This window comes from Nesoenas mayeri (assembly GCF_963082525.1).
Source record: "Nesoenas mayeri genome assembly, chromosome: 24".
Classification (NCBI taxonomy): domain Eukaryota; kingdom Metazoa; phylum Chordata; class Aves; order Columbiformes; family Columbidae; genus Nesoenas; species Nesoenas mayeri.
In genome coordinates this window covers 2,166,209-2,189,110 of record NC_137546.1, presented here as the reverse complement: position 1 = coordinate 2,189,110, position 22,902 = coordinate 2,166,209, and the positions used below count along the sequence as shown (strand labels likewise).

The window sequence follows — 22,902 nt, the reverse complement described above, 5'->3', positions numbered from 1 at the left end:
ACACTATTCATTCTCAGCTACTTATTCTCTGTCCTTTCTGAAATCATAACTCGGGCCACCACAGAACCACACAAGCTCGTGGGCAAAGGCACAAGCTCACTTCAGCACACAAGCTCCCAAACAGTATTTGCTGGCTTGTAATTTTGGCTCTGACCTGGTTTGACTCCAACCTCAGCTGCGTTAGCCCTAAAATCCAAATTGGACTGAGATACCATCGGTCTGGCCTTGCACACGTATATTTGCGTGGATGCAGTTCACTAATTCGCACACGCCAGCGTGAACAAGAGTCTTATGTGGTGTATCTTGGCTTTGCGCACAACAGATTTAATTTCACTTTTATTTATACTGACTTCAGCTTGATGAACATAGAAGAGTTGGTCTCAGCACAACTGGGTGTCAGAAGCCAACCAGACATGAAAGATTTAAAATGGAGCAAGAAGGAATAAGATGAGCCTCACAGAGACACTTTCTGGGAGTGACAATGAATTGCAGAGATTTCCGCCCCGCCCCCTCTATTAATCATTTATCTTTGGACATTTCTAGAACGTCTCTGAAGTGGGGGATGTTCAGCCACAGCTTTTTTTTCTTAAGACCTTCAGCCTTAAGGTCCAAGCTCTGGAAATGTTCTTCCTAAGTTATCTTATGGATGGAATGAAAGGAGAAATACTGGGTAAGTTGAAAGCTGCCTTGTAGCTTTCACAAGCTTTCTGGCTTATTTTCGCAGACACATACAGCTCAGGTCAGAAAAGTGTGCAGATTTTGGGGAGCTTCACCGAACTTCAACCTCTAAACTCATTACAGTCTGCCCATGTAGCTGCATTTGTTTGTCTGCAGATGGTCTGAGGGAAGAGCTGCCCTCCTCTTGGGCTCAAATGGTTTGTTCGGGGAAGCATCAAACAGCTGTAAGTAAATGCCAGGGAGCGAGACCTGAGAGCCTGTGGAGTGATAAATGCAGATGGTCCTGGACCGTTCTCCTTTCTAGAAGCGCCAGCGCTGGCCTGAGCACCTGGTTTCACCAGCAAAGTGTTGGCTGGCACAGCCAAACCATTTCACTCACTTTTCCACGGCCAGACAGGCTTTGGACAGGTGCTTAATAGCTGAGCATGGCTAATTAAAATCACCCTTATGAAATACGACCAAGGCCAATTAAAAAAAATATATTAATGATTGTCCTTCTGACAATTGAAACCATTTATTGTCCTTTATCAGTCCTACTGGAACCCAGACTATTGCAGTCACTGGTCACAAGGCTGTCCTCCTTTTGCAGGCTTACTCAAGAGCTTAAACAGCAGAGAAATGTGAGCGAAGTGATAAAAATTCAAGAAGGTTGTGTTTGTTTCTCCGGTAAGTTAAGCAAAGGATAGGGAGGCGCTGCCAGACCACACAGTTCTGTTATTCAGGTATTTTATTTTATATATATTTTTTTTTATATAAAAGGCAGACAACTTAGGTTTTGTTTCTTCGCTTCATAAATAAAGCACATGTGTGGTCTCCGGAGAAACACACCAGCCTGGGCTTTCCTATCCCTAGCTTCTTCCCAATGGTTTTCAGGCGCTGCTACTACCCGGTGGTAATGTCATCAGCGTCTTTGTGTGGGCAAGGAAAACGCTTCACACAGAACAACACCAGGGCCTCGCTCCTGAAGGAACAGCTGCCCAGCCCCTCTTTTCTTTTTCTGTTATTGCAGCTTATTTCTTTGTGCCCGTGGTTAAATTTGCAGATGGCAACGGTGGCTTTGCAAGGTCCAGCTCCCCAAGTGGTGAGACCTACGGAGAAGGTGTCTGTGGTGACACCACCACTTGTCCTGGCAGCCAGTCCTGCCTGGATGGTGGGAATGGTTAAAACGGAGCTTTTTGCTTTGTTACGGGCCGGGAAGAAGGAATAAAGATGTTTTGGTTGCCTTTGCATGACAGAGCAAGGATAGACCTTCTGCAAGATCCGTCACCCTGTGATGGCAAATGACAAAAGGTCTGAGCTCAGCCTGAAGTGAAGAACCGAGGCCCAGATGCTAAAAAGATGCAAGACACTGATTGCATTGCGGTTTCCCACTCATTTCCGTTTCAAAAGAGACTCAGAACCTCCCATCGAGTCTACGTCTAGGTAGCTGTTACTTGTACAATACACGTTACTGTTGAGGTACAACAGAAATAGCGGCTCAGTGTAGAATTTCAGGCTTACCGTTGGATTTCCTGCCTTTGCCTGGAACAAAGTTATATCAGCACCTTTCAGCATATGGGAATTTCCTCTCTTATATTATATACATGTTATTTAAAGAAGTACCGGGTAGATTTCAAAACATATTTTAACTTTGGGAAGGAATGCTTGCTGTCAGTTTATTCAAAATGTGGCATTTATTGGTGATGTCTGGGTTAATGATGTTTGTATCTGAGTTACAAGCACTTACTGTTCTAATATTTCTACAGCTGTTTTTAGTTGTTTTACTATAATATATTACAATCATATATCAATAGATAACTTGTAGTATATTGTTATCAAACATAAACGTTCCTGCTGCAGCAGAGGGATTGGACTAGATGATCTTTTGAGGTTCCTTCCAATCCCAAACATACTGTGATACTGTGATAAATGCTGAGATACTGTTAATTAACATAATTATTGGTATTCCCCTGTATGTCATCAGATACTCATTTGGTATAAATCAGCACTTTCCAGTTTTGGGGTGTCAGTGAATATACAGGTGCATTTGATCCCCATGTCCACACCTGTCACCCAAACTGGTTTTTACTGACAATATTTGGCACAAAATAAGTTATTGCAGGTGATTCCTGATCTATAGAGCAGCCAACAAGATCCAGGATCTCTGTGACTGTCTCGCGAAACTAGACTAGGTCCCTATACCAAACTGGGGAGTCTAAACTAACCAGAGGTTTCCCCTCTTCATGTTGTATTTCCCAAGCAATGGGGTTAGCATGCATTTCCACTGCTCTCACACCACTTTGTTTCTGGTCCCCATCACCCTCCTGCTCTAATTTTCATACTTAATGCAAAGCAGAACAGCCCCTGGTCCTTCAGTCGAGCCGTGGTCCTAGTCCCTCTTCCCCACCTCTTAAATATAAAAAGCATGCAGCATAATCTTCCCTTCAGTCATGAAAAATATGGTATAATCTTAAGTAAATATTAGTGTTCCACTTACGTAAATACAAACTGCCATTGAGGGCTAAAGCGCTGAGCCTGTCAAAGCCCCAGGCTGAACGGGTTTCTTTGGAAAGGACAGCGAGGGTCGGGAGGGGAAGATGCTTTGGTGTTCACCATGAGCTAGGGAAAGAAGAGTTCTGCTGGAAAGAGGCTAAATAAGAACTTGATCCTAGCGCTCTTGCAAAAAGGGAAAGGGAGACACTGCTTAGAGTAAGGTTTTCTTGATTTATTCCTGAATAAATAGCTCCTGCTTGCCATTCTACCCCATTTCTTGCTGCCTGCTGGGCAGGGTTATATGAGAAATTTAGGTTTCCCTTTGTCAAGAACTGGAATGATCATTTTTATCTCCCATAGCGCATCACAGAGTGGAAAACAGACGAGCGCAGACTCCCAGCCTTGCAGTCAGACTAAACGAACCCGGCTTCTCCCTCGCCTTCCCATCCTCCGCATGCACTGCAGACTAATCACCTACATCCAGTTCCTCCTCCTAAGCTTCCCCCCTCCCTCCCCAAATCTGCTTTATGGCACCGCGAGCACGCACAGCCCAGTTTAACATTTTCCAGCCCGAGAGCCGTAGTCCAACCAGGGTGGGCAAACAAACGTCTCGGCACCGCCAAGTATGGCCCAACGTTGGCTCCAGCGAGAAATTTCCAGCCACTATGGAGCCAGACACATTTACATTCCTTTATTTGAAGTAAAACCCTAATCCCTTGGAAGATTTGCAGTCTGAGCAAGAGCTGTGCTCTCACCCATGCCTTTAAGGTTTCTTTCTGTCTTGCAGCTATTGGGACCACTGGAAAGCGTTCCCCTCCTAGCTGTGCGCAAGAGGGATCACATCAATTAGCAAAAAAGATACAACTATCACACTCTGACATCTGCTGGGGGAAAGCGCTTCAGTATTTACTGTCCATATCCGTCAGCTAGAAGGTTTTTGGAACAAGGAACAAGGGGAGAGGGTAAAACCCCTGGAAGGTATCAGTTCAAGAGAAAGCGGATTCTCTGGATACGCACTCCAGTTAAACCTCGAGCTGCAGGCTGGCCGTGGCTATAAGGGAAAGCTCTGCTTTATGCAACAGGTCAAAACACGTGGTCTGATTCCTGGCTTTAACCATTTTGAATGAAGCCTTATAACCCCTCTGCAGTTCTAGATAAGACTCCTGCAAACCCTCAAGCCCCGCTCAAAATCCTCCCTCTCAGACTTTTCCCAGCATCGATGCTTCAAACTGCTCAGGTCACATACTGTCTCCTTTCCCCATGTTTGTTTTCTTTTCCTATGTCTCCAAAATAATTCTCCTATATTAGGTAAAATAGCCTCAAAAGTGGGTGCTGAGTGTTCAGTGCCCTCAAAGCAGCATCTCGCAGCCGATCAGTTACCGCTGCCTACGGATTTCAACCCAAAGGGATATATGTTTTTTTGCTGGCAGACGGTGGAGACTCGCTGAACCCGAGCCAAGAACAGAGATGAGGCAAGGGGGTGTTAAAAGCTACCGTCTCGCCTCTTGTGCACATCACACGCACGAGTGCCTTCAGCACCCAGGGCCCAGAGCCCAGACGATTCGCTGAAAGTCTAATGCATTTCAGATAAGGCCCTTTGACTATTACCTGGATTGACAGGCAGAGAATGGGAGTGAAAAACCCCGGCTCCTGCCTACGCAGCCGAGCAGAAAGCATCCCGGTTCACAGGCTAACCTAGGTCAAGTGATCTGGCGCCTGCGGTGTATTAAAGCTATTTACAAGAGAAGAGAGGGAGGGATTTGCAGAACTCGAAGAGAACAAACTCTCCCAGTGAAAGTTGTTTTTATTATTTTAATTCATGATATGTCCTGGCTCTGTGCCCACAGTCAGGGCTGGAAAGGCACCGTCTTTAGTAGATACAATGGAAAAACGAACAGTATTTCTAAAACCCCTGCGTTTCACAGCTACCCAGCTCACACGCTTTGCTTTCATTCTACAGATCGTGAGGTGAAAGCTGCTCCTTCAGGATGAAGGTGGAAAGAATAGAATCTTTATGTTCCCAAGAGCTATGTGCATTTTTATGCACAGTCTCAGATACGTCTGAAAGCACCAGGACAAGGACGTGGAGGGACGAATGTGTTCAGAGCCCACGTCAGAAAGAAAAACGTGTCTCTCATCCAGAAAGACGTTGGTGCATGGTCTGGGTGAAGATGTCCCTGCTCATGGCATGGGTTGGGTCCCTTCAACCCAAACTGTTCTATGATTCTTCACCAGATCACTTCCCAGCTGAGATCTTGCCTCAGTTTCCATGGGGGACTCGTGTGTCATTTTCACTCTTTCCCCTCTGCTTCTATTTTTGCTTTTCATTTTTCCTTTCTCTTTCTACTCTTCCTGGGATATTTGTTGGGAAGTCTAACATTCTGTGATCAGTTCTCCCCCTGCTCTTGCCTGTCCCCCCTACATTTTACCCCCTTCTGCTCTTTGATCTGAAGATCAAAGTGAGAAAACCAACAGATGTGGAGGAAAACACCACCTAACAAAGAGAACAGTGCCTATTCCTCCACTTGTGACAGCCGCCACGTGCTGCTCTGTTCCTTTATTCCCCAAACTTGTCATAAAAATCTGACAAATGTCCAATGCACAGTTTTTGGAGTAATTTGGGAACTCCTAATTGTGGACCACCATCCAAAAATAATGTATGTTCTTACGGTCAGTTCAGCCGGTTTCTGCTGCAAGGCTCGTTCCATCATTTCTCTGCACCGCTGCACTATCAAAGCGCATCGCAGGGTTATCGAATCAGCTGCTCCTCATGCAGAGGAAACCCAACCCCACAGCACCCCGCTCACCGGGGCAGAAAACTCCCTTTCTGAATCAGAATCTGCTTAGCTGCTAAATACAAGCAGGACCTTACATAGATGCTCCACAGAAGCTTTAATATCAATGACTGAAATGCATTTTTTTCTGCTGGCTGTGATGCCTCACGCGTATTAGACCACAAACCTAATTTTCCAATATCTCATAGATGCATATTTGTGTTGTTTGATTCAACAGCAGGGTCAGAACAACCCGTACGAGCAACTACAGTCCCCCCTGACACTCTTCTCCACAGTCCATATGGTTTCATAGCAAAGCAAATCGTGTTGCTGCTCAGGCTCAGTTTCTATGATGAAAAAGATAGTTTTGGTCTGCCAGGAAAATAGCCCAGGCCCTTTTTCTGTGAGAATTACCTAGCAATTACAGAAAAAAAAAGGCAAAATAAATGGCAGGGGCAGTGGACGTTGCCTACTGCACAACAACGGCTAAACCAAACATCCCCGTGGGTTGTTAGCTTAGCGGTGGCTGTCAGCACTGATCATAATCAACTGGTCACTCATCACAGGAAAGCAAACGGTCAGGCCACGGCACAGCCCCCAGAATCAACAGGCTAATTATTAGCCTCAGCCTCACTGGAATAAGCCTGTTATTACACTCACAGAGCTACAACTTTGTCCTCCAGCAATGCCAAAGAGAAGACACTTTTGAGCAGGGCTGGTTGCGATAGGACAAGGGGTGATGGTTTTGAACTAAAGGAGGGAGATTCAGGCCAGATGAGGAAGGAATTGTTGCCCCTGAGGGTGGTGAGAGCCTGGCCCAGGTTGGCCAGAGAGGTGGTGGCTGAACCATCCCTGGAGACATCCCAGGCCAGGCTGGACGGGGCTCTGAGCAACCTGAGCTGGTGCAGATGTCCCTGCTCATGGCAGGGGGGGCACTGGGGAGCTGGGAAGGTCCCTTCAACCCAAACTATTCTACAATAAGCCCAGGATGCCTGGAGCAGCATCTCTGAGGCTTCTCCTTGACACTTCCATCCTGCATTCATGTTTTAGCCATGAGGAATAACAGTGGACACCCCAGCACAGAGATGGTGTCACAGAGACTCTTCATGCCAAACTCTCTGCCCCTGTGCGGGCTCAAGGGGATTTTCTGTCTTCCCAGCACAAGAACAGGAGCACAGCGCTTCTGCTCCGGGTTCCTTTAATTTACCAAGCACATCGTTTGCAAAAACACCCAAGACTATCTCTTGTGCAAAGAAAAGCAGCTGTGGTGCCTCCCGTGGCGCGGCCCAGCGCTGTCACTCAGCGTCACGCAGATCCCCTGTCAGCATCGCTCCTCAGCCACCGCGGCCCTGCCAGCCCTGGCGCCCGGGACACCGGGGGAGGATGCTTAATGAGCTCCAATTTGTCTGGCTGCGAGGGAGGGGAAGCCAGGGACACGAACCGCTGTGGGAGCCCAGGAGAAAGGTACAGAGTGAAAGCAACAAATAGTCTCTTCTTCCCCCCCGCCTATTCTCTCCCTGCCCCTCGGGAATCACTGCGGTTAAACGCGGCCCCTCTGTCTCCATGTGCGGCTGTGTCTCCGCTCTCTGAACTCCTTGATCTCCGTCTCCTCTCTAAACAGCCTCCTGCTTTGCATGGCTAAATGCATTTTTATCTCGCACGGGGTAATTAAGACATTAAGCGAGGCGCTGCCGCTTCTTTCAGCACCAAACTCCATGTAGTTATTATGTGCATGTTGGCGATAAACGTGACACTCTTTGCCCTTAAAATTCCTCCAGCCAAACGTTATTACAGTGCAACAATCCACCTACCTGTCCGCTTGTAACCCAGCAGTTCTATCCACGCCGTCCTCACACCTTTCTGCAGAGCTACATCCTGCCTGTTTTTTTTAATATAAATGACTAATTCTCCACACTCCTTCGCGTCACATTAAAAGGTTTCACTCGCGGCTGTGTCTGCAAAACAAAGCACGGCAAAATTGCTTCTAGCTAACAGAAACATTCTTTCAATGTTATATCACCATTCCTTTCCATCACATCTCACGTTACGATTCCAAGGCATTTTACATTTACATTTTACCTGTAAGCAGGAGATGGGTAATCCTGATTTCCCTTGAGTTCAGACACCCACAGAGGGAAATTCGGATTTCCCTTGCCACACTGGCCCATCGCTCCAAATCCCCAATTGAGGATGGTTCTTTCACCCTGGTTGGCTTGACTTCAGTTGGGAAAACACCACATCTCCCACGTTAAATTCAATAGTTGGGCTGTTCTTGCAGGATTTAGGTAGGTAACAGCACAAAACGGAGCTGAATGTGGCTAGAAATGAAACTGGAACCAGTTCTGTTGCTCACTGGGAACTGTTAAGCGGAGCAAGAATTGGCCAGAGCGGTTACAAAGGTGAGATGCTCTGGGATTTGGGGATGGAAAGCAGAAAGTGAAGTGCTGAGGATGGAAGAAGACGCCTTGCACAAGATATGTTCTGCTCTCTTGTTTAAACCACCTTCTTACTGCTTTATTCGCAAAGGTACGTTAGAGGACAACACATCAGCCTTTCACATCAGAGGCTGCAGTGACTGTCACCTTGAATTAGCTGAAACAATCGCCTGTCAGGCCGCATTAGCTCAGAGAGGATGGAACCAGGTTAGTGATCTGCCTTGTAAATTACCAGAAGGCTGCTGTTCAATCATATCTTCCAGGATTTTTATTCATTTACTTATTTTGTAATCTTTCCTTGAGAGTTTGGTACCAAACGTGGCCCTGGAAATGGGTGAGAAAGGGAGGATCCTTGTCCCATCATGAAAACAATGTCATCTGCTCTCTCAAACAATAACAATTGAAGGCAGGGTAGGAACACGCTCCCTTGGTTGGGAACCTGATTGAAACTCCTCGTTCGCCTTGAAAGTTCCGGGGAGCATTGGGGCACTCAGTGATTTGATCTCAGCTTATTTTAAGCCCTAGTGGATTCAAACACTTCCAGATCAGAAAAACACCCACAAAACCAAGTTGGCTTTAGCTGAACCAAGTCCCTTCCAGACCTTCCCAACTTAGAGTGTCAAATCTGCCATCACAGCTGGATGAACACAACAATACGTAAAGTTTCATCCTACTACAAATGCACAAAAGCACTTAGGTCTCCCTGGCCCACCTTTGGCTGTGGTTGATGTTCCAGACTGCTCTCATTCCTTTTTCTGCATCCAGACAAATATGACAGAGAACCCAAAGCCTGGAGAACTCTGACCAGGTTCCCCTGGTTTCTGCTTACTGCTCAAATGAGCATCTGAATCCCCCTCGCAATGGAGAACCAGCAGAGACCGCGGTACAAACCCGCACAGCGAATGTTCAGCCAACACAACAGCTGAGCTTCAGGCAGGAACTTTTCCCCCTCCAAACGCCCACGATCGCCAATGAAATCATTGATCCCGCAGCTACAGGAGACCCCAATCACACACCCTGAGACACCAACACCTCATTCAATCCCCTGCCAGATCCCCCACAAGGTTCTGTTGTGCACCACCATGGCACATCCCCAGTGATTTTGGTCAGGTACCCCAAAGAGAGGAGCAAGCTTCTCCCAAAAACGGGCATATCTATATCTCAGACTCCTCTGAGCACTTTCTTACTGCAGCAGGTCGATCAGCAAGGCTCAGAACACAGAGTTTGCAAGAGTGACTCATAGCGAGCAATAGAGATTGATCCCTCGGGGGCACTGGCTGCGATGCAGCCGCTTGGTTTGGGAAGGGGTATAGGAGGCAGGAGCAGCCAACCTTCCTGCAAAATCCATTTGTGGCGGGGACAGAGCGCTGGGAGATGGTCCTGAGGACTATGAGAAGGCAGCAATACATCCTGTTGTGCAAGAACTCCCGAGCTGGGCTCAGCCGGTGTTTGTGCTGTTCCTCCGCGCCTCGGGTCATCCCGGGAAGCACCTGCTGCGGAGGTGCCAGACAGAGATGATATCAAACGGAAAACAGAGAAATACAAAAAAAAACCCCTTTGGCACCAAAATTGACATACTTCTGCAAAGCCAATTTACATTCCTGCTCTGGGCTTCTGGAGCCAAAAAACAAAAAAACCTTTGGATCCAAACTTGACTCCGCGGCTCCAGTTTGCCTCGCATAGTTTCCCTGGTATAATGCTAAAATGAGGTTCTGGCTCACAGCGCCGTGTCCTAAGAGAGTCCCCAGTGGGTATTGCAGAGTCTATCACAAGAGCAGACTGGGAACAAGACAGTAATTATGAGATCGTGATGAAAAACGGTCTATTTGTTGCATTGCCCAACCCTGTTCCCATCTTTGTCCTCAAGGGCTTCTCTGCAGACGGTGCGATTTGCTTTTTTTTCCCTTGACGATGTTGGTTTGGAAAAGAGACTGTTTTTATTCTCGTTCCTCCTCCTGACACGCAGTCCGTGTGATCCCTCCTGCACCAAATGCTGTATCCTCAGATGGGAACATCCACAGCCCCAGGAATGGAGCAGCATCAATACCTGCAGGTTTATTATGACCAAATTGGCTCTGTTGGCTTCTCACAGAGCTGGGTCACCTGCACCTTCTGGTCTTTAATCTCCCTGACTTGATACTCTGAGTTATTGCTCGTACCTTTACAAAGCCTGTTCTGCTACCCCGTCCAAGGGGACCTGGCAAAGCACAGTGGTTATAGGTCGAGTTATAGGCTGGGTTATAGGTCATGTTATAGGCTGGGTTATAGGTCATGTTATAGGCTGGGTTATAGGTCGAGTTATAGGCTGGGTTATAGGTCAAGTTATGTCTTCATCATTCAGCTTCACATTCTTAGATAAGTATGGGCCTCAAGCATCCGAAAATCCATTATTTTCCTATACTAACAGCTTGGTGCCGCACCAGCTCCATTCCCAATATAAAGTGTAAATTAATAACCCAGCGTTAGGTTGTTTTCATATAACGTCATACCGACACAATAATACAAAATAACATGCAATATTATTGATGTATATTATAATGCAAGTTGTTCACTTGCTCACTTGTTTCATGAAGGCACCATCTTACTGTAACTCGGTCAGAACAGGAGTTATTTCAACAATAAATATGTTTGTAGCTTCTTACATTTCCCCTGAATGAAGAGCAGGTTTTACTTAACAGCTTCAGACACCCCATAGCATCGATATATCAACCTGGTACACTCTTGGAGAGTAGTTCAAGCTTTTAAAAAGGTGCTTAAGAAATCACCTTCTGTTTTTATTGGAGCCCCTGAAAGCCAAAAGCAGCCAGAATTACACAAATTTATTTGTTTCAGAAATTCCCCCTCAGCATCTGCAGTTTCTACCCAAAGCAAATACTCTCAGGCCATAAGGCTCGGCTAAAATGAAGGTAACACTTGTTAGAGTATAAAGGCTTTGGCTTTACGAGCAAGGCAACAGAAAACACCCCTGAAATGATTATTTAAAGGACCATGTTTTATGTATCCTTCATTGATTCTCCTCCATGAGGTGCTGATTTGGCAAATACTTGTACAGGTGCGTAATTGAAGCCCCGAGGAGCGCCAGGCAGCTCATTAGTTGCAGGAAAAGGGGCTTTTTGTGCCAGCTAAATAATGGAATATAAATTTGCAGCCGTGTCAGTGGGTAAGCAGCTCCCCTTTCGCTGGCTGCTGTTCCAGCTCTGGTACGGGTTTGTGTTAAGCAGCTTCCACTGGCAACGAAAATAGAGCAGGGAGTAGATTCAGAAGATTTCCTGATCTCTTCCCAGTTGGGTGTAAATGTCACTTGGGGTTGTTTTACTTTCACAGTTTCTCTTGTAATTTGCTTTTCTGGGCGGGAATGTTTCACTGTTTGGTTGCTAATGAGGGTGTTTTCTCTCCTCTCTCGCTATATTTGTAAACCAAGAGGTGGGAACTGCCTCCTGCAGGGTTATTTCTCCAAGATAAGATTTCCATGTGTTTCGTTATCATCTGCCCCTACACTCCTCTCTCCACACGTTTCTTTATATTCCTATCTAATCGTAACACGCTGCTTGCCCTATGAGATAATCCAAGACAAACAGCCCATGGAGAGCTGGAGGCTGTTTCTTTCTAGGAGGGGTGTGTTTGCAGGAAAGCAGCAGAGAACCCCCAGGGGAAAAACAGAGAAATAAATAACAGCTGAGAGTGAAATCAGGCTTGGAAGTACAGGATCAGATTGGGAACCTTGTTCTGAATCCTCTGGCAAAGCCTCATCAGGAGGGATCACTAATCGCTTTATGTCTGTTTCCTCTGAGCATCCTGGTCACCAATAATGGGGACAGGAGCAGCGAGAGGCACGTTCCCTGTCGCCTCCATCACTCCCGTGTCCTTATCCATCCATCCAAATACCCAGCAGCCTCCAGCATCCCTCCAAAGGAGATTTACAGAGGCTATTTGGCCTTTCATTCCCTTGAGTCCTGCTCCAGTAGAATAAGCTGATCTCAAACTCTTTATTGCAACCCAAGACATCAGTATCCATCGCGTGACCTTCCAGGGGAGGGACGATATCTTGTTTCAAGCCTTTTTGTCTGTATCGGTGTGGGAGAAGGACCGTCAACGCGCACAGACTTCACCAAAATTCACGCTAGCGAGTTCAAAGATCAAGGAAGGTGCAGTAATTCCCTGGGCTGAGAGCTGGTTGAATAATGGCATTTAATTTCCTCGCTTCATTCCCCCCTCGCTCTCTCATTGCATCTCCCGCCGCCCCGATTCCCATTGAGAAATCACACGCTTTGGAAAATCACACCCTTTGGAAGGTCCCACAAGCCAGCCTGGCGCTGTCCTTCCCTTTCCCCGCCAGAAAGGATCACAAAACCAAACAAAACAACAACGAGCAGCCATCTAGAAAGTTTAATGGTCCGCCTGAAATCACCAAACAAACAGAGCTGACCCCGGGCATCCCACCTCCCACGCCTGTTAATGGGATGAGACTGTGCAGGGAAGCAGGGGGGGCAGCGACCAACCCCTGGGCCAAAGCGGAGCCCACACAGCACAGAGCAAAGCCAAACACCCCAAAAAAGCCATTTTAGCATCACCCTACCGAGGCCATAGAAAAGCCCCAAACAGAGCAAAACCACTGTGTTCCCATGAGTGACCAAAAGCAGATGCTGAGGTCAAGGCCAAGGTCAGTGACTTCCACTGAGGGACAAAACACAATAGGGGGACAGGACACAACAAGGGTGGACAAAACACTATGGCTCCTTTTTGCCACTTAAGCCAAAGGAGAACCAGTGACTTTATCAGCATATAGAGCCCATTATAACTCCTGTTGGAGACACAATGCAAGGGAGACTCAACATAAGCAAGCACAGGCTCCGTGCCACGCACGGCTGCTTCGTTAGGGTCATTAATTGTGGCTGCAGTCCCCTGCCAGCAGCACAAGGACACGAGAAGCAGGAACCTGGCTGCAGTAGGAAACACTCATTTTTTCCATTCCCCCCACACCTCCTTGGTTTTTCTTTTGGTCCTGATACAAGCGCACTGTGTCTTTAGCAAATCCTCCTGCTGAGTTTTCAGAGTCAAAACAGCACATTCCTGATGACCCCAAATGCCTGTGTGATTCCACTGGGCACGAGAGCAAGAGCAATGCCTGGGGTTCACCGGGCCAGCTGGAAGGAGGACACTGGTCTCAGCGGTCCAGTGGAGACAGAGCTCGTTTGGAACTGACCCTCCTGGAGATGAACACGGCGCTGGTTCCAAGCCCTCAGGGCTGGAAACGCGACCCGCAGCCCAGCTCCCGGTGCGGGGCTGGATGTCCTGGCACAGCGAGAGCAGAGCCACTGCAGCCCTGGGGATGGAGACGCCTCGTCTGGGAGCATCCAGGGTCCTATTTGACAATGGGTTGGCTCTGGATGGCACCTTGTTTTCACATCAGGCCTTAAACCAGTAACGCTTAACCCTTCCTATTGTTTTACTCCAAGCGATGAAAGCTGACATTAAAAAACGGACATTTAGGCAGCTTTAACATCAGCGATGGTGAGGAAGGTGAAGCGCGGGTGGAGGACCAGCATCCATCCATCCAAACACCTGTATCTGACCGTCCCGTTCTCTCACACACCCTAATACCATAGCACAGACAGTTTTCCGTTCCCTTCCCTCTTGTTCAGCCGGTCCCGTGGCCACGAAGGGCAGCGCTACCTGGCACAGCCGCAAACACTCTTCCTCTCCCCCCATCCACCTCCCACCTCCCCCTTATCAGATCGTGCTCCTTGCGAGTTTTAAACTAATGGCTTCCTCAGGTACAGCCCCGAATGGCATTACAGCGCAGATCCCTATCGCTCTCTAATATACCCCAAGGCTCCAGCTCCTATTTGTTCAGAACAGGGGGGAAAGCAAGAAGAATGTAACCCATTGAGCGAGGCAAGGGGCAGCGGCTGGAGATCCAGCACTGAGATGTCTAGCGCCGCTGTCTGACATTCTCTCCCTCTTTCCCTGGCATTTTTCTTTAAAGCGAAGCGTAAATCTCTAAGTCCAGACCAATTCCACAAATACCAGCCCCGCGGGAGTCGGGCTGGCTGTAGTTTGCTCCCCTGCCCATCTCCCCAGCTGCTGCCAAGGGCTTCGCAACAGGGATCTTTTATCAAAATAGGGACATTTCTCCTGGTACGGGGATCCAGGGAGATCACTCCGCACAGCCCATGTCACTCACAGTGCAAAGAACCCATTAAAACACACATGACAGCCCCGCAAGATCATCACTGCGAGTGACAAGATGCTCGGGGACGCGGAGGCACCCGCTGACTGATCCGCGTGTGTTATTGCAAGGGGAACACCCTCCGGATAGTAACCCGATACATTTTGTTATTACAAAACGGAATTTTTATGTGGATGTCGCACATACTTCAGTTTCTTCTTCTGACCGTGAAAGATAAGTAGTTAATTGATTAAAAAAAAACAAGTTACTTTTAACGCAGTGAAGAATATTAACCCCCTTCTTGCCTCGGGCACTCAAAAGCTCTCGCAGACTGAAGTGGAATATAAAGTCCTCTCCCATCACTTGGCAGGGCTGCGATGGGAGGAAACGGGGAGCTCTGCACACCCCTCAGCGTTTTTAGAATAGCCCGTCATTAATCGGGACAACACAAGAGAGTGAGGATGAGATTGAGTAGGCAGGTCTGAAATTCCAGTGTCTGCAGTGAAAGGTGATGACAAGGTGAGGAACCAGGAACCAAGTGACACTGAGTGTCCTGATCTACCTGGGCATCCTCAGCTGGAGGAAACAGAGCTGCTGTGTGGCCCTCAAATTGTACCACTTTAGCCCGGGTGGATTTATCCAAAGCACAGAAAATAGTGCACACTGGACCCTTCAAAGGGATGATATTCCCAGTAGCTCCTGCCTGTGGTTGAAACTGGAAATATCATCTCCTGAGGTCACATTTCCACAGCTCTGGCAACGCACGGGGAGCAACGTAAAGTGGGGCACCCAGAAAGGCGTCAGAGAAGATGCTCCCCCCGCTCGCAGGGTAATTCCCATTTAGTTTTCATCAGGAGGTTCCATACGCAAGAATTGTCCAATTTTCTCCTTCCCAAGAGAGCTCTGGGTGCTGTTTATGTCCCCAGACCGTCAACCAGGGCCACTTGCACAAGAAATCACGGCAGCTGAGTCTCCTTTCCAGAGCTGGAGGGGAGCAAACAGCTGGCAGGGAAAGACACCAACGCTGAAATCAGGGAAAAACAGGCAAACAATGTTGAGGCCAAACAAACAGCGAGCACAACACTTCTGTTGCCAAAACAACGAGCTGCGGTAACGAGCCCAAGTACAAAGTTGATCTGCCAAACAAGCGAGAGCCTCAAAAATGAGATTGACGACCCCATCTTTCAAATCTAAACCTGTAGGGAGGTTTTATGGCAACACAAAATGCTGTTCTGTGTGTGGCGCTGGTTTCTCTCTTGGTTTTTAAGCGGAGTATGTCAAGTATTTCTCAAAAATCTGAAGGGTGTCGACACCAGAGCCGCTCAATCAGAACAGCTTAGCACAGAACACATATAAACACTAAATCCTAGAGGCAAAGGTCAGCCCCTGAAACAGCCCATCCAAGGGCATTAAACAGAATTCCCTGCAGAAAACGCACCTGAAAGACAATTCTGGAGTGAAGCCCTGAACCAGAACAAGTGTCCGTGCTCTGGGGTGAATCGCTGGCGTTTTCAGCAGGAAATGAGCAGTCGATGCTCATCCTAGGGTGGTTTGGGGTATTTCCATTGCAGCCTGTGCAACAGGGACGAGCAGCAACCACAGCAACGCAGCCTCAGTATTGAGAATATTCAGCCCAAAGAGTCAATAGCAGGATTAACACACTTGGCCACTTAACCGCCAGCTCAAGCACGCGGGGTTTATTTTGCTATAAACAATGTCTTCGTACTGAACTTCAGTCCTCCTGAGCTCCTCCATTTTCTCGGGGCTATAAATTGTGTGAATACAGAGGAGCATCAAATTCAGGGTCAGTATCTCAGGAGCAAGAAGCAGTCAGGTAGGAAAAATGAATGTGAGAGATCTCAAAACCCAGGATAGCGAACTCTCATGTGAGAGAGATCAGCACAGAGTGTTAACCTCCCCAAAATCGCACTGATTTGCATCAGTTTTGTCTGAATCTGAACTGTATCCGCAGCCAAAAGCTCAATGTGGATTGTTCCAAAGGTTGAGTGAGGGCTGGGAGGGAGATGAGTAAGCAAGGGCAGGGTAAAGACAGCAAAGCTTTAGTATATTAACTGATCCATCCGGGGAACTTGTTCTTGAGCTCCTGTGTAGTACCAGGACAAAGTTACAACCGCAAGCACATTTTAAACTTTTTGAAGGTGGTTCCGTGGCAAAAGTTTCTGTGAAGGACTCATAGATAAGGGTAAGAACGCAACTTGTTCCTGTAAGAAGAGCCGCGGTTTCCTCACCTCCATCTGCCCTGAAATCCTAAAGCTCCTTAGAAATTTTCTGTTTCCCCATCATATTATAAATATCCTGCTGCCCCAGCTCACGGGGATGGCGAAGGACCCAGAAGAAACCACAGCCATGTAATCTGTGCCTTTTTAGGCTTCTCCCCGTGCACGCTGCAAACAGCCATCGCCGCCGAGCGGGATTAACACACTTGGCCACTAAACCGCCAGCTCAAGCACACGGGGTTTATTTTGCTATAAACAACGTCTTCATACTGAACTTCAGTCCTCCCGAGCTCCTCCATTTTCTCAGGGCTATAAATTGTGTGACTATAGAGGAGCATTGAAGCCGAGCTTCGCACACCATCAATCTCCTCGCTCTCCAAACAGCACAGAAGCTTTGGAGTTCTTGTCTCAGCCACAGTCCAGCCAGGAGGTTCATGTCCTTATTAGTCAGGAGTTCTGAACACTTGCACCAGAGCCCCAGTCCCAGCTTGGTTTTTGGCTGTTTCAGCCCATTTCACCCCATTTTACTGCCAGATGGCCAATCTTGCACTGGCTGAAACACTGAGGCACTGGGGAAACACCTGGCAGGACAGAACGTCTCATATAAATAAGGGAGAGCAGGTATAAAGGCAGAACATCCCCTAAGAAGGTCGTGAGAATAAAACACAGCAAAGAAAGAATTACCAAAAAAAAAAGTCGCAAATCCCGAAACAAACTCTGACAAACGTTTTTTAGTTCTACAACAAAATAAATATTTTAACTCCGATTTACCAAGAACAGCGGGACTTGGTTCAAAAAAAACCTACAGGTACAACAACATATGCTGAATGTCACAACACCTGGATTATGTTGCTCTAAGTCATGCATGAAACAGCCTGATTTATTACAAATACTCACATGGTACAAAGTTCGGGATAGAAATACATGCTGGGATTTAGACCACTTGCCCTGACTACACCTGTTCCACCAAACCCTGGTGTGAACAGCCAACTTTCATTGAGAGGGTTCAGTGATATCCATGTGTGTTACACGTCTTCTGAAGCTCCAGAATGATGCGTGTTGCTCCCAGCTCTGCTTCTCAATAGCTGTGGATTCCCCTCTGCAAGCCTAACACTCGATTTATGCTTAAAAGCACGTTCTACAAAAAAAAATCCATAGGAATTCTGGCATGTATTGCAGAGCGAGAATTAATACATAAGCACTGATAGCTGCAGTATTTTAGACAGTCACACAGGTCCAGTTAGAAGAACTGCACTCCACTGAATTTACCTGTGTTGATTTGCACAACAGCACTACTGGATTATTCCCTGTGCTCTGTCCTTCCTCCTCCAATAAGCATCGTTTTGATGTTCTTCACAAACAAAAAATATACTATTTAGTCATCCCTTCAGAGTCTTTCTCAAGGTATTTACAATGGAGATGAAACAGTTTCGGCCATGCCCGTTTTACAGCAGGTTTTTCCACAGCTCTCGAAATAAGACACTTTGCGTACCAAGCCCACCAGCAGCGCTACTGGAGCTTGTAGAAACATCACGGATTGATCAACTCAAACAACAGACCCAGCAATAGGTGGCATTTCTTCCGTGCCTTCTGCTGCCCTCAGCAGTCTTTGTTTTCATTGCATCAAGATATTGTAGTTGATCAAAAGTTGCAACACTATACAAGGGATAACTTCTATTTGCTGCAAACATTTAGGAACAAGTATCTGGGCTCCACTTTGGGCCTTGCTACTATTTCTGACACTGCTATACAAGCATTTCTTTAGCTAAGGTGAATTATTAAAGGTCTGGGTGTCTGTTGAAAGGGAAAACTATAGAGGTATATTTAAATGAGCGTGGGGTCTTTATAATCACCAGGATGTTACCACATCTTGGGTAACAACCCCATGAAACACCAACATCGTCTTACTTTGTTAAAATGAGTTTCCAGGCTGGAGCTGTAGGCAAAGCTGCTCTGGGGGCTCAATCTCAGTGCTGACATGCGCAGAGTTGCAGAAATCCAGAAAGCATTCACTGGACGATGGTTGACGGCACCTTCAAGCTCCAGGCAGAGCTCCAACAGGCTCCCTCTGCCCACCCGATGAATTAAGCCTTGCCCCGTGGTTTCTTTCCTGGTTTCACCGCAGTCCAACAAGCACCAAACAGGCGACAGATCCGATCCCAGGCTGCTCCACTCCGCTCGCTGCGTTTTTCAGGCTTTTGACGAGCAATGTAACGTGTTTGACACTTTTACAAATGATTATGTGGCACCTGTGAGGATGCTGTTTACGCGATGCCGTCCAAAACCGCACGTGTATCTTACTAAAACATAAGAATGCAAGTCAGGGAGTTCCTGCGCCATTGGCCTCTTCATGAAAACAAAACTGCACAGGCAGCGAGTTATTCGGCTTCGTCAATAAGATCAAAGATATACTTAGAGATAAAGAACCACAATGAGAGAGCTCAGACCTTGGATTCCCATCTGTGAAGCAGGCGCTGTCTGAGAACATGCTTCTTGTCAAACATATCCAATTCTGAACGCGAGAGAGGGCCTGCACCATTTACAACTGTCTGAAAAGGCAGTTTTGCTGGCAAATCCTTGTCTCCTTCCTCCATAACACACACAACATAGTCAGTATTTTACTTCCCTTCTCAATCCTTCATTTACAAACCCAGACACTCCACGATCAATCCCAAAAGACATGCTGACTACAAGTGCTATTGTGAAATAACGCTATAAATGTAACAAATGCCAAATCTCGGTGAATTGTTCTGTGAGCATCTGGTGAAGCACAAATTAAATATTACAGAGTTTGTTTCTGAATTATAAAAGCATATGAACGAACTGGTGTGGATCTTGCAAAGCCTCTGCAAGCAAAGCTGCAGTATCTGTGACAGGAAAGGCTCTTGGCTTGTTCCAAAGATGCCAACAGTTACAGGAAGGAGTCTTCAAGAGTCAAAGGAAAGTTTCTTGGGTCAAATATACATTGCAAGGCTCTAATTCACCTCCTTCCCTGCCACGCCGCTGCAGGTGATGTTACGCGCCCATTAACATGCCCATGAAATCGGATCCGTTCTGAATGGTAACGGGAGCTCCGGCGCTGTTGTCCACAAATATGGAGGTGTACTGACCAGCCTGCAGAGAACACGAGGGAGAGGAGAGGAGAGCATCCGACACTGCATTCCAGGGTAAAAGGAGGAAATAAAGCATTTCACTGCTATGAACTAAACTCAGAAGCCTCCTGCCCTTTTCTGTGGCTCCTGGGAACAGGATCTGACCAAACATTTTTACTGCGGCTTTGACTTGGTGGAAGAAATTTCCTATAGTGAAATAGGTTTATTATCTAACTAGTTCCTTCCTGCACTAACATCTTTCTGGGTGGCTACTCAAGTGGCATCTCTGCTTCAAACTCCCTTCTGTGAAATGGGAAATACAATTGCTATCTGGACAATGCAAGGGCAGAATTGAGAAACAAAAAGATATTTGCTGTAATTTCTTAGTGGGAAGGTTATATCTGCGGCTTAAGATCAGAATGTGCAACACAGGTCTGGCTTTTGTTCCTGTTCCTGCCACAGATTCTCTCTAGTGACCCCAGGTAAGGCATTTAATTTCATAAAACTTCGGAAAAAGGTTAAGAAAAGCTTCCCCATCTCCTGGTGAGAATTCAGGCTTGTCAGTAAATAACTGCAAACCTGCCAAGCAAACCAGGCCCGTGGTTCCCAGCCTGCACGGGCTCACCTGCAGCTGCAGTAAACCATGCACATAGACAGTGAAGATTTTGCTGTTACTTTCCAGACCAGCAATGACTTCCAAAGACCTAACAGTAGCAGAAGAAAAAGAAACAGGTTAAACACCTAATGCAGTCACAACGGTCGTATGTGGGACGGCAATAGTCTCATGACCTCCCTAGAAATAGGACCTGGTGGTTCTAGTGCCTGTCTGTGCTGAACAGGCAGCTCTGGGCTTGATTCGAGCAGCTGTCTTGAAAAGGGAAGAGTAGAACCCTGTCCTCACCATAGGGTCCAGAGGAAGACCTGCAGGGCATATAGTTAAAATTCAAGGCAGAGCTCCAGATTGCCCCTCAAACACTGTTCTTTTCTAGTATCACGTTCTAATAGCCATCATATTCCATGCAGTAGCAAGAAGAAGGACAGCTGCTCTGCGTGGCGTCCTCTGTTTAGAGAACTCAGCTCCTTTGCACAGGATTCGGGGTGGAAGAAGGTGCCTGAGACATCAACAATCGGAACAATCCGTGCGAACTCAGTTCCAATGCAATACGAAAGCACAGAGCTCCGTGCCCGGCTGGTTCTGAAATCTGCCCAGCCAGTGGTAGCAGATCTTGTTGTTTTCCCAAGAAAACCAACCCCTTTTCTCCCTTTTTTCCATGAAGTGGTGGTGACAAAACCTTGCAAGTGCAAACGTGCCGTTTCCAGCCCCCTTGCAAGGAAATAAGATGCATGAAAGGTAGGGGCGATTTGGCTGAGGAGGAGCAAACCGCCTGGCACCGCCGCGATTGAAGAGCTCGCTTGTGTGTCATATCCTGCCAAAAGCCAAACTCGGGTGGGAACTTCCCACCATTAATCTCTTCTACTCCAACTGTCTCCTTGCCTCCGAGTTTCCATCTCTCTCAGCCGAAAGGCCTCCGGGCTCTTTCAGCACCCTTAAATGAACGGCTGCGTACACTGACATCCCCAGGAAATTCCACAAGCACGGGTAGCGGCTCAGCCCGTGCCAGCAGAATGTCTGTCCAGGCAGGTTCCCATCCCTCCACCCAGCTCCCTTCCACGCCACAGACCCGGCAGACTCTCACCCATCTGAGAGAGCGACGTCTCATAGGAACCAGTGCTGGTTCTGCCGTTCCCCCACTGCTGCCCAGCTCACAATAGCCTTGCAGGACAAGGAAGCATAAATTGCAACCCTGGACAGCTCTGGGTTAGACACCAGAGAGCTTTACCTCGACAATTAACATCTGAGGCAGTTCTGCCTAAGGAAAATAAGGTTTGCGCCGTTACTGTTCTTTGGAGCTGCAGTTACTCACGTGTATCGGTGGCACAGAGATTCGATGCAGATCAGCACTCGGACATTATCTCTGGCTCGGAGTTGGACTTTACTCTTCAACTCACTGTGGTCTGGGGAAAGCAGGGAAAGAAATATAAGCATGTTTGCAACACATCAGACCACCTGTTCCTAGTGTCCGGCTTAACAGAGGCACCAGTAACACTGTGACTTCCTAGGAAAGCACCCTCCTGGTGTTGGATTATAAAATACTTCATCACTGAATGATTAAAAACATCGAACACATGCACTGGTGACAAAACACAGTCAAAACTGCTTGGATGCAGTCCTACATCATCACGTTCCTTTTTTCTAAAGTCTTTTATGGAAGCCATAACTTCCACACGTGAATATCTTTGGTCCCTAAGCTCGCGCTCAATAAGGAGCGTTGATTTGTTTGGTTTGCACAGAAAGACTTCTGTGAACAACACTCACCAATGTGGACATTGGCTGAAAACTGGTAGATGCCAGACACGGGTGCTGTGAAACGGCCTGTTGCCAGATTTAATCCTGTCCCCCGGAGAAAAGCTCCTTTGGCCAGAGGCTGTAAGATAAGAAAAGCAGAGCCTGAACAAGTCTCCAGCACTCTCAACAATTCCCTCTGCCCGGGACAAAGAATGAGCTTACACGGATGAGAACAAAGATGAAAATATTTGCACGGCTACTGCCTTGTCTCTCCAGATGGGCTCTCTCAGCATTAGGTGCCCAAAGGCAAAATGACCCGTATGAGCACAGAGATGCCCTTTTTGTTCGCTGCCCAGCCCTTCTCGCTCATCCTGACTCAGACTGTGCTTTTACCGCTGGTCCTAGTGGCTTCCACTGATGTTCTGATACACAAATGTCCCCTTATTTGAGTCAAGTTGTCTCTGCTGCTCCCAAAGATGGGGCCAAGCAGTGTCCCCACGCTCAAAATCCTGGAACTTTATACACCGTTTTTGTGGCACAACTACAGAAGAAACACTCATACAGGTCTCCAGAGGTTTTCTCCTCACTTCAGGTCTAAGTCAGATGGCTTTGATACCATTAAAGAACAACTGCTTGGATTCTTACACATTCCATATTTAGTCTCATTTTGTTCTTGCCTTGGATTCTACAGAATAGGC

At 47.3% G+C, this 22,902-nt stretch overlaps 1 protein-coding gene across 13 annotated transcripts in view; it reads right to left on the bottom strand.

Moving 5' to 3' along the window:
• Positions 1-22,902, bottom strand: part of C1QTNF12 (C1q and TNF related 12) — a 55,227-nt gene that overhangs the window by 13,345 nt on the left and 18,980 nt on the right. For 8 of the 13 annotated variants that reach the window (XM_080358960.1, XM_080358958.1, XM_080358952.1 and 5 more), the window contains 4 exons: positions 22,235-22,343; positions 21,783-21,873; positions 20,483-20,561; positions 17,008-19,879 (listed from right to left, as the gene is read on the bottom strand). In XM_080358960.1, the coding sequence (XP_080215086.1) occupies positions 19,781-19,879; positions 20,483-20,561; positions 21,783-21,873; positions 22,235-22,343 (378 nt within the window). In that variant the 3' untranslated portion in view covers positions 17,008-19,780. Of the gene's footprint in view, positions 1-7,798; positions 7,880-17,007; positions 19,880-20,482; positions 20,562-21,782; positions 21,874-22,234; positions 22,344-22,902 lie in introns of those variants that run through there. The other 5 variants (XR_013923287.1, XR_013923288.1, XM_080358955.1 and 2 more) reach the window with 5 other exon arrangements.